Source organism: Orycteropus afer, unplaced genomic scaffold, assembly GCF_000298275.1.
Source record: "Orycteropus afer afer isolate SDZICR_OR568_19922 unplaced genomic scaffold, OryAfe1.0 scaffold00014, whole genome shotgun sequence".
Taxonomy (NCBI): domain Eukaryota; kingdom Metazoa; phylum Chordata; class Mammalia; order Tubulidentata; family Orycteropodidae; genus Orycteropus; species Orycteropus afer.
In genome coordinates, this window is record NW_006921601.1 from 9,514,841 (window position 1) to 9,528,158 (window position 13,318).

Consider the following 13,318-nt stretch of genomic DNA (forward strand, 5'->3'; position numbering starts at 1 on the left):
TATAGACTAGGCACTAGGTAGGGGGTGAACAGGGTTTTTTCTAAGTCAGGTAACTTTTCCAGAATATTGAGGTTAAATGTGTAAACCCTCATTGTACTCCCTGTTGGAGATTTGCATCTACCCAGAGGAACCTCAGAAGAAAGGCTTGGCAATCTGCTTCCCCCAAAAAAGTCAGCCACTGAAACCCTATGAAGGTTCTTTTCTCTACTCTCATGTGCATAGAGTCTCTGTGAGTCCTAGTTGACTCGATGGCAACTTTTTTTTTTTTTTTTTAAAGGAAGGTAAGCTATAACATGACAGAACTGGTTGCTTTTGGATGTTGACCTACAACAGCAATGGTGGTGAGATCACATGTGATCCATCTTATTAGGAGGGAATGCTTTCTGATAGGGCCAAATTAATAGGATATGGGCCAAAGTCTGTAGCTGAGCAAATAATTTGAGAAGCTGGAGTATATGGAGAGGAATGCAGCATTAGGATTGGAGGAAGACTCATTAACAAACTGTGATATGCAGATGACAACCTTGTTGCTGAAAGTGAAGAGGACTTTAAGCACTTACTAATGAAGATCAAAGACAACAGACTTCAGTATGGATTATACCTCAACGTAAAACAAAGATCCTCACAACTGGATCAATAAGCAGTGTCACGATTAAAGGAGAAAAGATTGAAGTTTTTGAGGATTTGATTTTACTTGGACCCACAATCCGTGCCTGTGAAAGCAGCAGTCAAGAAATCAAACACAAAATCTACACAAACTGTTGAACAGAAAACCAAATTGCTTTGTAAACTTTTACCCAAATCACAATAAAAAATTAAAAAAAAAAAGAGGGAGAAAGAAAGAAAATGACATATTGCATTGGACAAATCTGCTACAAAAGACTTCTTTAACGTGTCAAAAAGCAAAGATGTCACCCTGACCTGACCCAAGCTATGGTATTTTCAGTTGCTTCATATGCATGTGAAAGCTGGACAATGAATAAGGAAGACCGCAGGAGAATTGATGCTTTTGAATTATGGTGAATGCTTCTTAAAAGGGAGGATGGTGACACTTTGTCTCATGTACTTTGGACATATAATCAAGAGGGCCAGTCCCTGGATAGGACATCATGCTTGGTAAAGTAGAGGGTCAGTGAAAAAGATGAACACCTTCAATGAGATGGATTGACATAGTGGCTGCAACAGTGGATTCAAACATAGCAGTTATGAGGATGGCACGTGACTGGGCGTTGTTTTATTCTGTTACACATAGGGATGCTATGAGTCAGAACCAACTTGATGGTACCTAACACCACTACCACCATGTTCATGGTGTATTGTTTAAGGTGATGTTTCCTCCCTAACAGATAAATATCTTACTCACATACTCAAGTTTATTTCTCACATATCTTAAGTGCTGCCATGCAGACCAAGTCAGAGAGATGGTTCCTAGTTCTAGACCCTTCAGTTTATGATACTTTACTATCCTTATTTCATCCAACTCCAAGTCCTGGCTTTTATATAAAGGGTTCTGAAGGCAGTATCAAATAAGAACAGTGGCTAATATGCCAATAAAAATACAGCTGAAAAGTGACTCTTAGGCTAGCTGATCACCAGACTAGTTTCTTTTTCTCTGTGCCCCATAATTACACCATTTTCCCCAACCTTCCTTAGGGACTTAAGCCCATGTGACAAGATGTGGTAATGTCAGTAATTAGAAGCAATGTATGCCGCTGCTAGGACTGACAAACACCTCTCCTACACGCTCCTTTTGCTCTTCCACTTCTGCCAGAACACAGCAACCTGGGAAACCCCATATTGAAGATGTCAGAGCCACAAGGAGCCCAATCCCTGGGATGCCCCCTTGGGAGAAAGCCCTCTACTGACCAGAAACGTGTTTTGAACTTAACATGTGAGAAATAAACTTGCATTATGTTAAGTTATGAGATTCACAGATTTATTTGGCAGGCAGGAACCATCACCTTGTGCACCTTCCATACCATCTAGTTTCTGTGGGGGCAGTATGGGTGGGGTGAGGAAGGATGGGGGTGGTTCTGAACTCTGGCGACAGGGCTTTAAATCTCAGGTTCATCATTTCTAGTCATGAGACCTTGGATGAGTTGCTAATTTTTATAATTCTTTGAAAAATGGGTATAATGATAGTATCTATCAATGCCTTGGTTTGTTATGATGATTAATTAATATATGTAAAGCTTTTAACACACTGAGACTTCATAGGTAGGTGCTCATTAAGTGTCAACTATTATTATGATCCCAAGAGTTGGACATTCATTCCTTCATTTAGCACATACTGTGTAGAGAGGACTTAGTTAAAAGAACTGGGAAGATGCCATGGGGCCATTACCAATGCTGTCAGCTATAATCTCAGGCCCTGAGTATTAACTTATGGCAACCAGAGGCAGGGAAAGGGAATTGCTTTATGATTCATGAAGTCACATAGGCAGAAGAACCACAAATAAGGGACTCTTGGTCGCTATGAGTCAGGGCTGACTCAACGGCACATAACAACAACAACAACAGTTGGCAAAAACCAAACAGCTTCAAGATTATTATTGGAAACTAAAGCACCACATCTTTTTTTTTTTCCCATAAAGTGCAGAAACCTTTCATATTTCTGGGCAGTGAGTTTTATTTATATTTTATATCAAACTCTAAAAAGACAACAACAGGATGGTGGCTGACAAGGAAGACTAAGAACAGCTAGTTATCCAAGATCCACTGATTTTAAAGAAAAATGCTTAGCCACCTTCTTTTGGGGAAGGGACAGTGTTACCACCAAAGGTATTAAACCCTAGTTCTCCAAAAGAAAAGACTTGAAGCTCAGACTCACTGAGTCCTTCTAAGTGCTGGGTTGGCACTTTACATAATGTTTTCAGTTCATTACGAAACTATCCTGTGTTATGGTGTTCCATTTTCCCTCTTTCAACTCACTGCCGTAGTTGGTCCCGACTGGTAGTGACCCCTCCTTGCGTTTCCGAGGTGGTATCTCTATGGAAGTAGAGTGCCCAGTCTTCCTTCCGAGGAGTGGTTGGTGGGTTTAAACCACCAGCCTTCTGGTTAGCAGTCAAATGCCTTAGGCACTATGCCAATGAGGAAATTGAAACTCAAAAGTTAAGTGTCCTGTCTAAGGTTACACAGCTAGAAAGTGGGTTACTATCCGGATCTTCTGCATTGAAAGCCTCTGTCCTTTACTTTTAAAGTACATATAATTCTTTGACCTAGAAAGCTAGGAGTCATTGTCTGTGAATTATGTTCCTTTTTTTCTTTTCTTTTGTTTTGGGCTTTTGCATGGTAGTAATGAGTGCTGGTTATCATGTAGCCCCCCAAAAAACGCATTGCCATCAAGTTAATTCCAACTTATAGTGACCTTGTAGGTCAGAGTAGAACTACCCCATAGGGTTTCCAAGGCTGCAGATCTTTACAGAATGAGACTGCCCTTTCTCCTGTGGAGCAGCTGGTAGGTTCGAACTGCTGATCTTTTGGTTAGTAGCCCAGGGTTTAACCACTGCACCATAAGACCACAACATCATGTAGGCCTTAGGTGCTAAATACAGCCCATGCTTGATCTCATTTATTCCTTACAACCGTTTGAAATTAGTATTATTATCCCTATTTTACAGATGAGAAAACCAAGGCTGAGATAGGTTGGATAACTTCTCTAAATCTCCCAACTAGCACCTCCTTTAGACTAGATTCGCACCCATGTTTATTTGACTCTAAATATTCAAACCCACCTCCTGGCTCCTTGGGAGAAAGTTGTGACAGTCTGCTACCTAAAGATTTAGTCCTTGGAAACCCTACGGGGCAATTCTACTCTGTCCTGTAATGCTGCTATGAGTCAGAATTGACTCAATGGACAATGGGTTTGTTTTTAAATTTTTAAATATTCTGATGTTCTTCTGCATGAGCATTAGAATAATTTTTAGCATTTTTGACTTAAATTGGAAAGTTGATTTGAAAGGTTTTTAACTAGAGAGTTCAGGTCCAGGGAGGTAGGTCTGAACCTGGTACGGCTACCAGGGTGCATGTCCAAAGCTGTGCTTATCATCCCTTTTCAAGCCATCTCCCTCCACCTCCTCTTATCTCACTCTAGATAAGGGCTAGTTCCTGGAACTCCAGAGGCTACCCACCTCTCTCAGCACCACCTTTGGCTCTTTTTCCACTGGGGCCCTAAGATTAAGTCGTTCATTTTTCTCTTGGGAAGGAAGGGAGACAACTGGGGTTGAAAGGAGACAGGTTCTTCCAGCTTGTAAATTATTCTCTGTGAGTCATCTGGCTTCATGCCTCTAAACAATTCACTATTTTAGACGAGGAGGAGTTGGCAACCCAGAGAACTGATTTATAAAAGTGTCTTGTTTTTCAAACTGGTGCTTTCCCTAGACCCAAATCTGCCCCATTTGATAGATGCAATATGCATTATTGCATCTACTGAGAACCTCACAGGGCCAGGCTTTGCCTTCAAACATGGATCTCACCCTTCACAGCAGCCCTGCAAGGTCAGGATTATCATCAGTCTTTTGCAAAAAGAGAAACTGAGGCTGAGAGTTTAAGTGGCTTGTACAAGTAGCTTGCATGGATGGTGAGGGGCTGCGTTTTGGACCCAGGCTTGAGTAGCTCCAAAACATTTGGCACCACCTGCTCATCCTCAGAAGGGAGTGCAGGATACCAAACAAAACCAAACCACTTGCTCTCAAGTTGATCCCAATTCATGACAACCCCACGTGTGTCAGAGTAGACTCCATAGGGTTTTCAGTGGTTGATTTTTCAGAAGTCGATTGCCAGGACTTTATTCTGAAGCTCCTCTGGGTAGACTCCAGCTGTAATTTTCTGTTAACAGTCAAGCTCCTTAACTGTTTGTGTCACCCAGCAACTCTGCAGGATACTGGTTGAATTCAATTAGACTTGTATTTGTCAATTGCTACTGCCTACTTTGTTCAGTGTTGGGCACTGAAGTGGTCCCAAAGGTAGATGAGACTGAGAATATTAAGGTGTCCTGAAAAACAGACCAGTCCTGCTTTCTGTTTATGCTCTCCGGGTGGCAAGTTATGTACTTGGGAAAAGTTGAAGCACAGTAAGAGGCAGTGTTTATGTAAGCGATGCCAAAGGGAGCGCTATGGACATTAAAGGAGCTGAGAGAACATCTGTGAGCACGAGTTCATGTCTTATCCATGCAAAGCAGAGCCATGTCTCCAAGCTTGTTGGATTTGTGGAGTTGTGTGGAGCAGAGTAGCCAGGTATGGCATCATGGAGGACCGAGACCTGGCCAGGGAGTGGAACTGAGCTAGGTTTGGAGGAAGGAATATATGCTACTCTCCCTTCAGCCAAGCACAGTGCCAGGCATCTTGGAAGCTCCTAGGGAAGGAAGGAAGGAAGGTAAGGGTCCTATAGGTGTTGTTGGTATTGCCCTGGGCCTCCAGTATCTTGCTGGCTGGTACCTGCATAACTTGTGTGCCCCTAACAGACTGTTCCTGATGGGTGGTACCCAGCAGGCATTTATATTCTTTTGGGTGTTTTCTTTCCCCAAAAGATAAACATAAGTTTTCCCCTTGCTCCACCAGCTTTGATCTCTGACTTTCTGCATTACTACTTACTACCTGGGCAGCCCCTTAGCTGCCTTCTTGTCGCAGCCTCACCTTCTCCAGTCTACCCTCTACCATCTCGTTTTCTCAAAGTTCACATGTCAGCCTGCTGCTCCTTTCCTGCTCCCCTTGACCCACTGAGAAGCCAGGCTCCCCTCCTCGGCATGATATAGATCTAGCGCTAGAGTCTGCCCTGGAAACCCCACACCATATCATCAGTCCTGAACTCCCAACACACAGTGTGCTGTCATCCCTCCAGTGTGCTGGCTCTTTCCAGACTTGTATCTGAATGGTGTTTCCTTTATCTGGATATGCATCCCCTAGTCTTCTCCTAGGCGCTGTGGTAGCTTAGTGCCTTAAGGCACTTGACTGCTAACCTCAGAAGCCTGGCGGTTCAAACCCATCAGCCACTCCTTGGAAGGAAGGTTGGGCAATTTACTACCGTAGTGATACCACCTCGGAAACCCAAAGAGAGGTTGCTATGAGTCGGGTCCGACTTGACGGCACATAACAACAACAACAAGAATAAGTCTTCTCCTATGGAGCCCTGGTGGTGCAGTGGTTAAGTGCTTGGTTGCTAACCAAGAGGTCAGTAGTTCGAACCCATCAGCCACTCTGTGGGAAAAAGATGTGGCAGTCTGCTACTGTAAAGATTATAGCCAAGGAACTCTATGGGGCAGTTCTACTCTGTCCTATAGGGTTGCTATGAATCTACTTGACAGTGATGGATTTGGTTCGGGGGTTAGTCTTCTCCTGGTGAATATACTTTGTTCCTAAAACTGCAGCTTACTATACTCCTCTGGGTTCTGTTAAAGCATTTGGCTGCTAACCAGAAGGTTGGTGGTTTGAACCCACCAGCTGCTCCATGGGAGAAAGATGAGGCAGTCTACTTCCATAGAGATTTACAGCCTTAGAACTCCTACTCTATTCTGAAGGGTTGCTATGAGTCAGAATCAACTTGATGGCAGTGGGTTTGGTTTTGGTTTGATCTGGATTCTGTGGTACATTTCCCACTCTGGGTTTCCATGCGCTTTTTTCAAGTTCCACAAGCACTTGCCTGTTGTCTTGGAATCGAATCTTTATTGATCTGTCTTCCTCACTAGGCTGGACCTGACCCTGTGTTCATTATCTCTGAATCCCCAGAACCCAGCATGGTACCTGGAATTTTTTATTTTCTTTTTTTCAAAAGAAGTTCCTCCCATTGAGTAGGCTCCAACTCATGGCAACCCCATGTGTGTCAGAGTAGAATGGTGCTCCACAGCATTTTTAATGGCTGGGTTTCAGAAGCAGATCACTAGACCTTTCTTCCAAGGCAACTACGAGTGGATTTGAACCTCAAACTTTTGTTTAGCAGCCAAGAGTGTTAACCATTTGCACTACACCAAAGACTCAGTAATTGCTGTTAAATGAATAAGGGATTAAGGAAGAAGATAAACACCACTCTTTGCTTTCCAGTATTATAAAGCCATCCCACGATCCAAATGCATCCACAGTCAACATTCCTGGCTGGAGCATGTGAAGCTGCCCAGCCTGAGGCCTCAAGCTCTGTGTGTCTGCTGACCTCTTGCCCGGCTCAATCTGCCATGCCCTCTTATTTGCAGACCCTTCCCCCAGCTCCTCCACACTTGTCTTATTGCATTAGCTTTGGATTCAGGAAAACTAGCTGGTGCTTTGGAAAATAAGTTCTAATTTATTTTTGTTTCTTTGAAACTTAAATGACTTTTCTAAGATGCCTGAGGTTAGAGTGCAGAGAAAGAGGAGCACGACCAAAACCCAGGCAAGCTATTTTTGTGATGTGAATGAACATCCATCCCATTTTTCCCTTCCATCAGCCTAAATATTGTTCTAAATCACTCCCAGTTTGGGCTTACACAGCAGGGACTTCTTTTGCATGTTGGCAAGAGGAGGACCATATGTCTCTCTGTCCTGTGTTTCTGACTGAGGTAGACCATGTGCTTCTGGAAGACACCAGGAATAGATGAAAATTTTGAGGAGGAGCATTTGTCATCTATATAAACTTACCCTCTGTAACTAATGAAGAAAGACCTCAAACTTAGGACATCTAAGGATAGGTGGATGGTCGTGAAACCTAGAGAGGAATGTGCTTTGATTTCTTTTTTGTCACGTACCAAGGTAATGTGGCTAGGTCACATTAATATTAGTCAATCACTTTGAAGCACCAAGAATTATAGGCTTTCAGTGGTGCTAAATCTAGTGTACTTTTTTTTTGTTATTGCTTTTATTAGTTACCATTTCTAGAACCATCTGCTTATCCCACGATGACCATGTGCAAAAACGGCAAGGAGGCCACATGTTCTGACCTCCTCTAACCCTACAAGGGGAAGGCAGGATTACCAGCAGTAACCCAAGGCCTATTACTACAAGGCCAGACATGCTGCCTCCCTCCAGCCCTTTCACCAACCGTTCCTCCCAAGGCACCCACCACCTCTCTCCTGGGTTCGATAATTCACTGCAGTGGCCACACAGAACTCACAGATTATGGGGTTTATTAGGCAAGCACCAGGCTACAACTCAAGTCCAGGAAGAACGCTCAGTCTCTCTCCCAGCCCACCGTCCCTCGGCCAACAGTCTCTCACAGTGTCTTTTCCAGCAGTGCTGGTCCCTCGGTGTCTCACTCAGTGATGCGTGTCTCTTGCGGCTCTTTCCCAGCAGCACGTGTCTCTTTCAGGGGTGCGTGTCTCTTTCGGCAGCACGTCTTCCTCCACCAGCAGTCAGAGAGAGTTCTGCCTCCAGGAGGCCTCCTTTTGAGCCTGGAAGGGTGGTCAAACTAGCCAATCACAGCATCAGAACCCTAAGCACGTGAGAGAGAGTAGGAACTTCCCAGAACATTGTGTTGTGCCACGCCCAACAGAAATAACCCAGGTGGGCGACTTTAAAATCAGGATCTCCTCCGTAGCTAATAGCAATTCCCACCTTAGAGTTTACAAAGACTTATGGGTAGAAAAGCCACACTAAGTAATTTACTACACCGCACCATGTAATGTTGATATCTGCCAGAGTATAGCTTTTCAGCTGGTGAGAAAAGTGGGGTGTTGGAGAGAAAGAGTTTGCCAACAAGGCAGCATTGCCAGGTTGGAAGGCATGATTGTGTGTTTTCTATAGATAGTTTATGTTTTAAAATCTGGTAGGATGTTGCTTCTCAGCACCTGTTTATCCATCCTACCCTCATTGCTCACAAATCTGACTTCTGTCTCCACTTACCTTTCCAGGTGTGACTTCTCCAAGTACCTCATAGTGTTCTCCTCTGTTTCCTCCACACCGCTGCTCTACACGGCTGCTGAGACATGGCAGAAAATGAAGATGAGAAGCAGACCCAGGCTGGGCAGATTTTTCAGAACTTTGTCCAGGCTTCCACGTGCAAAGGCACTCTCCAGGCCTTCAACATCCTCACACGACACCTGGACCTAGATCCTCTGGACCACAGGAACTTCTATTGTAAGCTCAAGTCCAAGGTGACCACCTGGAAGGCCAAAGCCCTATGGCACAAATTGGACAAGCGTGGGTCTCATAAAGAATATAAGCGAGGAAAGTCATGTATGAACACCAAGGTAAGGAGAAACCCCCATTAGGACATTTCTTACCCCATGGGTAAGACTTATTGGGAAATTAGGAATCTGTTACCATTTTGCTATCCTGAATTTCTTAATAGTTGTAGATGTGAGTGTTGTGTAATTTTGCTCAGTTGAATTCAACATTCATCTGGGTCTATTTCCTTTATCTATACATGCACAGCTTATCCTGGCTGAAAGTTTCCATTTTATTGTGATGGCCTCAGCAACACTTCGTGTGCAGAGAAACCAAAGGCAAGGTTGAAGGAGTCAAGCAAAGCTTGATGTTATCCTACTTCTACTGCTATTACCACTACTAGTATAATTTTCAGTAGCCACTATTTATTGAACAACTTCTGTGTGCTGGGCTCTTTATGTACATGATCACATTGGCACACCTGTAGCAGTCCTTAAGGCCATTTTAGAGATGTGACAAGTGAGAGGATAATTAACTCGCCCAAAATCACACAACTACAAGGCAACTTTGGTGTCTGATTCCAGAGCTTAAGCCCAAAATTCCATGGAAAGGAATAATTAGGGAATGGTATTTCCCTGGGAGCAAACATTTTGGAAAGATCCCCTGATTTTTAATTAATTGGCTAATAAGTAGATCCTTACTGCCTTTCCTCTCTCTCTCTTCTTTCTCATACCTCTTCATTCTCTATTTCCCCAAACCCAGGATACTTTTCTCTGCCTAGGATCACAATTATATTTAACTTAGCTGGTTACTTCTTCAGGTTGTCTGGCCATGTGCAGCATCAGTGAATATAGGGCTGTCCAGCACATCACATCTCTGAATCTCTAAAATGCCCACCACTGAATGGGCAGCTAGAAGTCAAGACTTCCTGCTGACCTTAGGGGTCTGTCAGCGCTGGCACTGGTCCAGGCTGTGTGTTCAGGTTAAAAGAGCGCATGCTGTATTTAGACCACCTTGCAGGAGGTAGCTCAGCCAGAACTCTTGGAATTCCAGTCAGTGCCAATCCCAGGACAAGAGGATTGAACTCTCCATGGCAATCAGGACTGTTGTGGTTTTGTTTTGGTGATGAAAAGTTGTTGAGTCCCCTGTGGGATACAGCTGCTTTCCATTACCCTGGGGAGACAACTGCCAAGCTCCTCCGAGCCTGGGTGCACCAACTGTACAGGGCATAGGAGGAGCATTCCATGAGGTTGAAACAGACCAATCACTTCAGCCCAGAGCATACCAGCCATCCAGGCAGTACCTGCATGTGACCTGCCAAGATGCAACCTTAGGCAGAGGAGATAGAGTGTTAGAGGGGAGGAAAAAAAAAAAAAAAAGGAAGAAGAAAAGTATGGGACCAGTGTCCTGAGTGCCACTCCCATCCATGTCCCCCTTCCTAGTTGTTTTAACTTCATGGTTCATAGTCCAGTAGGCAACTCTTCAAAGTTAGTGGAGGGAGAAACTTATTTTAAAAAATTTCTTTTTATTGTGATTCGGGTGAAAGTTTACAAAGCAAAATCACTTTTCATGCACATTTCATTTCATGACATTGGTTGGAATCCCTATAATGTAACAGCTCTCTTCCCACTTCCTCCCTGTGCTTACCTTTTCCCTGTGTCCTTCTTTCCTATGCATTCCGCCCCCTGAGCTATCTCCCTGTGTAAATACTGCCCTTCTGCTCTCCCATGGTTGATTGTTCTAAGGAGTGCGCCTACTTGGTATAAATGTTCACCTTGTACACCTGTCTATTTGGCTGGAAGCCATGGGAGTGAGTTCAATTCCAGACCTGAAGGGTGACCAGGGGCCATAGTCAGGAGGAAGAAACTTGAAGCTCTCAAAGTAACCCCCATCTCAATAATTGTATGTGGTGACTTTCTTTTAAAAGCTTGATTTCAGGGTCTTATAGACTAGGATATACTATGTTCTCCCATGGAAGGTTTTCAGAGCTCCTGCTGTATTGTGAAATGCCTTTGCTCCATACACTCAGCACTTTCTGGCTGTTGAGGGACTCTTGGTGTTCTCAAGATAGGCCTTTAAGGGAGTCAGTGAGCAGAGGAATGGAATGGAACGTTGATCACCATGCAGATGTCTTTCATTCAAAAACCATCAGCTAGTTGACTCGCCTGTCTGGCCATACCCCTATTTGCTTTACCTATTCGAAATAGAAGCAGACTTGCATCCTGTGGTTGGCAGGTCACTGTTGTCCTCTGAGATGCAAAGGAAAAAAAAAAAACATCTCTAGTTAGTGATGCTGAGTGTGAGTGGTTCTTGCCCAGGAATTTTTATGCCTTTCTTATGAAAAGGAACAAAGACATTTCAGATGCATGGTAGCCCATCTCCTAAAAACAACCTAGATTCCTAGGAACAAAGATGCGTTTGAAAATGCATTGTCTGTATAAATTATGACTGTGTTAGACCATTTCAGCTGCACATTTCAAAAATCCAACTCAAGCTGTCATTAACTCAACAGGGAAATCATTAACTCATATAAATAGGAGGGTCTAGACACTCAGTCTTTCCCATCCTTTCCCCTCCCTTCCATCTCTGGTTGCTTTGCTCTATGTTGGCTCCATTCTTCCCTTGCTGCAAACAGATTTCCCCCATGTTGGTAGCCTCTAATTAGAGGGTCATAATTCTGTGACCCAAAAGGCTAGAATATTTCTCTTCCAGCTCAAAATGGCAGTGGGGTGGGGGGCAGAATCGCAATTGGAAGGAATTGCGATTGGCTTACCTCTGGGCCAATTATTGTGGCCAAAGCCAGAAGAACTATTTACTGTGATTAACAACCCTGTCAAACATCACATGATTGACATGAGGAAGAATAAAGTCCCCAAGGATATTATAGTGTGGGACAGATAAACAATAGGTAAATGAACAGTGACTGTTCATCTGTATTTAGTTGTGGTATAGGTCCTCTGCATGTTGGATTCATGTGTGGATGGCTAATACCCATCTCTAAGAGGCGAGTGTTTTCCTACTTATGAATTAAGCAAAACACAGTCCTGTATGAACACCATGCAGAACTTATGTCCTCCCTCACTTCCGATGTGAACTGGCCCTGTCTTGCTCTCATAGCTCATTTGGTATAGTAATGAGCATGTGGCTGATCATTTATGCTAACACATGTACACACAGGTGTGTCAGGTTCAAGGCATATAGCCAAGCTCTCAATTAGCCACAGGTAGAGTGTGAATAAATAAAATTCAGCCAGAACCCCTCCTGATGAGGTTCATATGTCTCAACACTGTCTGGAGTGGACCTACGCTCTAGCATTTAATATGAATTTACTGGTCCCCTACATAATGTGCAAAGGTGCAGTGTGGTTTTCTTCCTGCCAGCAATGAGTATATGTGTTGTGGGGGAAGATACCAGGACCTATGTGGAGAAGAAGGGGTCTGGTGGAGGTTCTGGGCGACAAGGAAAAGGACTGGAAAGGTCACTAAAGTGGCTCAGTTGTTAATTGCATAACCTAACTCGGAATTGTTTTTTATTGATTATTATTTATCAGGACTTTTTCTGGCACTTAATGATTCTCTTCTTGTGTATGACTCTATATGATAACTGAGTGAACCAAGAATCACGCTAAATTAACTCCTTTCATACTGATAATGGCTTTTGCATTAGAGCAATACCTGGATCAAATATTACATCCAATTGGGTTGTGTTACTGAGGACAATAACCCAGAAGGAACTGCATTACACAGTTTGGTATGGGAATTGCCGTATTCCCATATTAGTCTCTGTTCATTTATTTTGTTTGTACCTTTAATGCTGATAGCTGCTTTAAAGAATATCATGTACCAGCCCTGTATTTGACACATAACAAATAGGGACCCAGGAAGCTGAAACTCTTAACCTAGGATTCCACAACTATTGGGTGGTGTTGCCTGGATTTGAGCTATTTATTGATCTGCGTAAATGTTCTTTTGTGCGTACATTGATTCATTCAGCAGATATTCTAGTGCCTTGCACCTTACTAGGCATTTGACAGGGGAGATGGACTGAAAGATGAGTAAGAGGTGGTTCTCATTTGGGCTTTCTATAGACAAGACAGAAATGTAATTACCTCTGTATGTATTCACTCATTTATTTAGTCATTCACAGGATGAATAATTTTTGAGCACCTGCTATGTGCCAGACATTTTTTTTTAGGCACCAATCTGACACTTAATAGCTCTGTGGCCTTAGGCAAGTAACATAGTATCTCTGAT

The 13,318-nt window shown here is 43.4% G+C and overlaps 1 protein-coding gene across 1 annotated transcript in view; it reads left to right on the forward strand.

Moving 5' to 3' along the window:
• Positions 1-8,884: 8,884 nt before the first annotated feature.
• The window catches only part of LOC103209392 (F-actin-monooxygenase MICAL2), a 110,291-nt gene continuing 105,857 nt past the window's right edge, over positions 8,885-13,318 (forward strand). The window contains exon 1 of the mRNA XM_007955230.2: positions 8,885-9,148. Coding sequence (XP_007953421.1) covers positions 8,885-9,148 — 264 coding nt within the window. The remainder of the gene's footprint in view (positions 9,149-13,318) is intronic.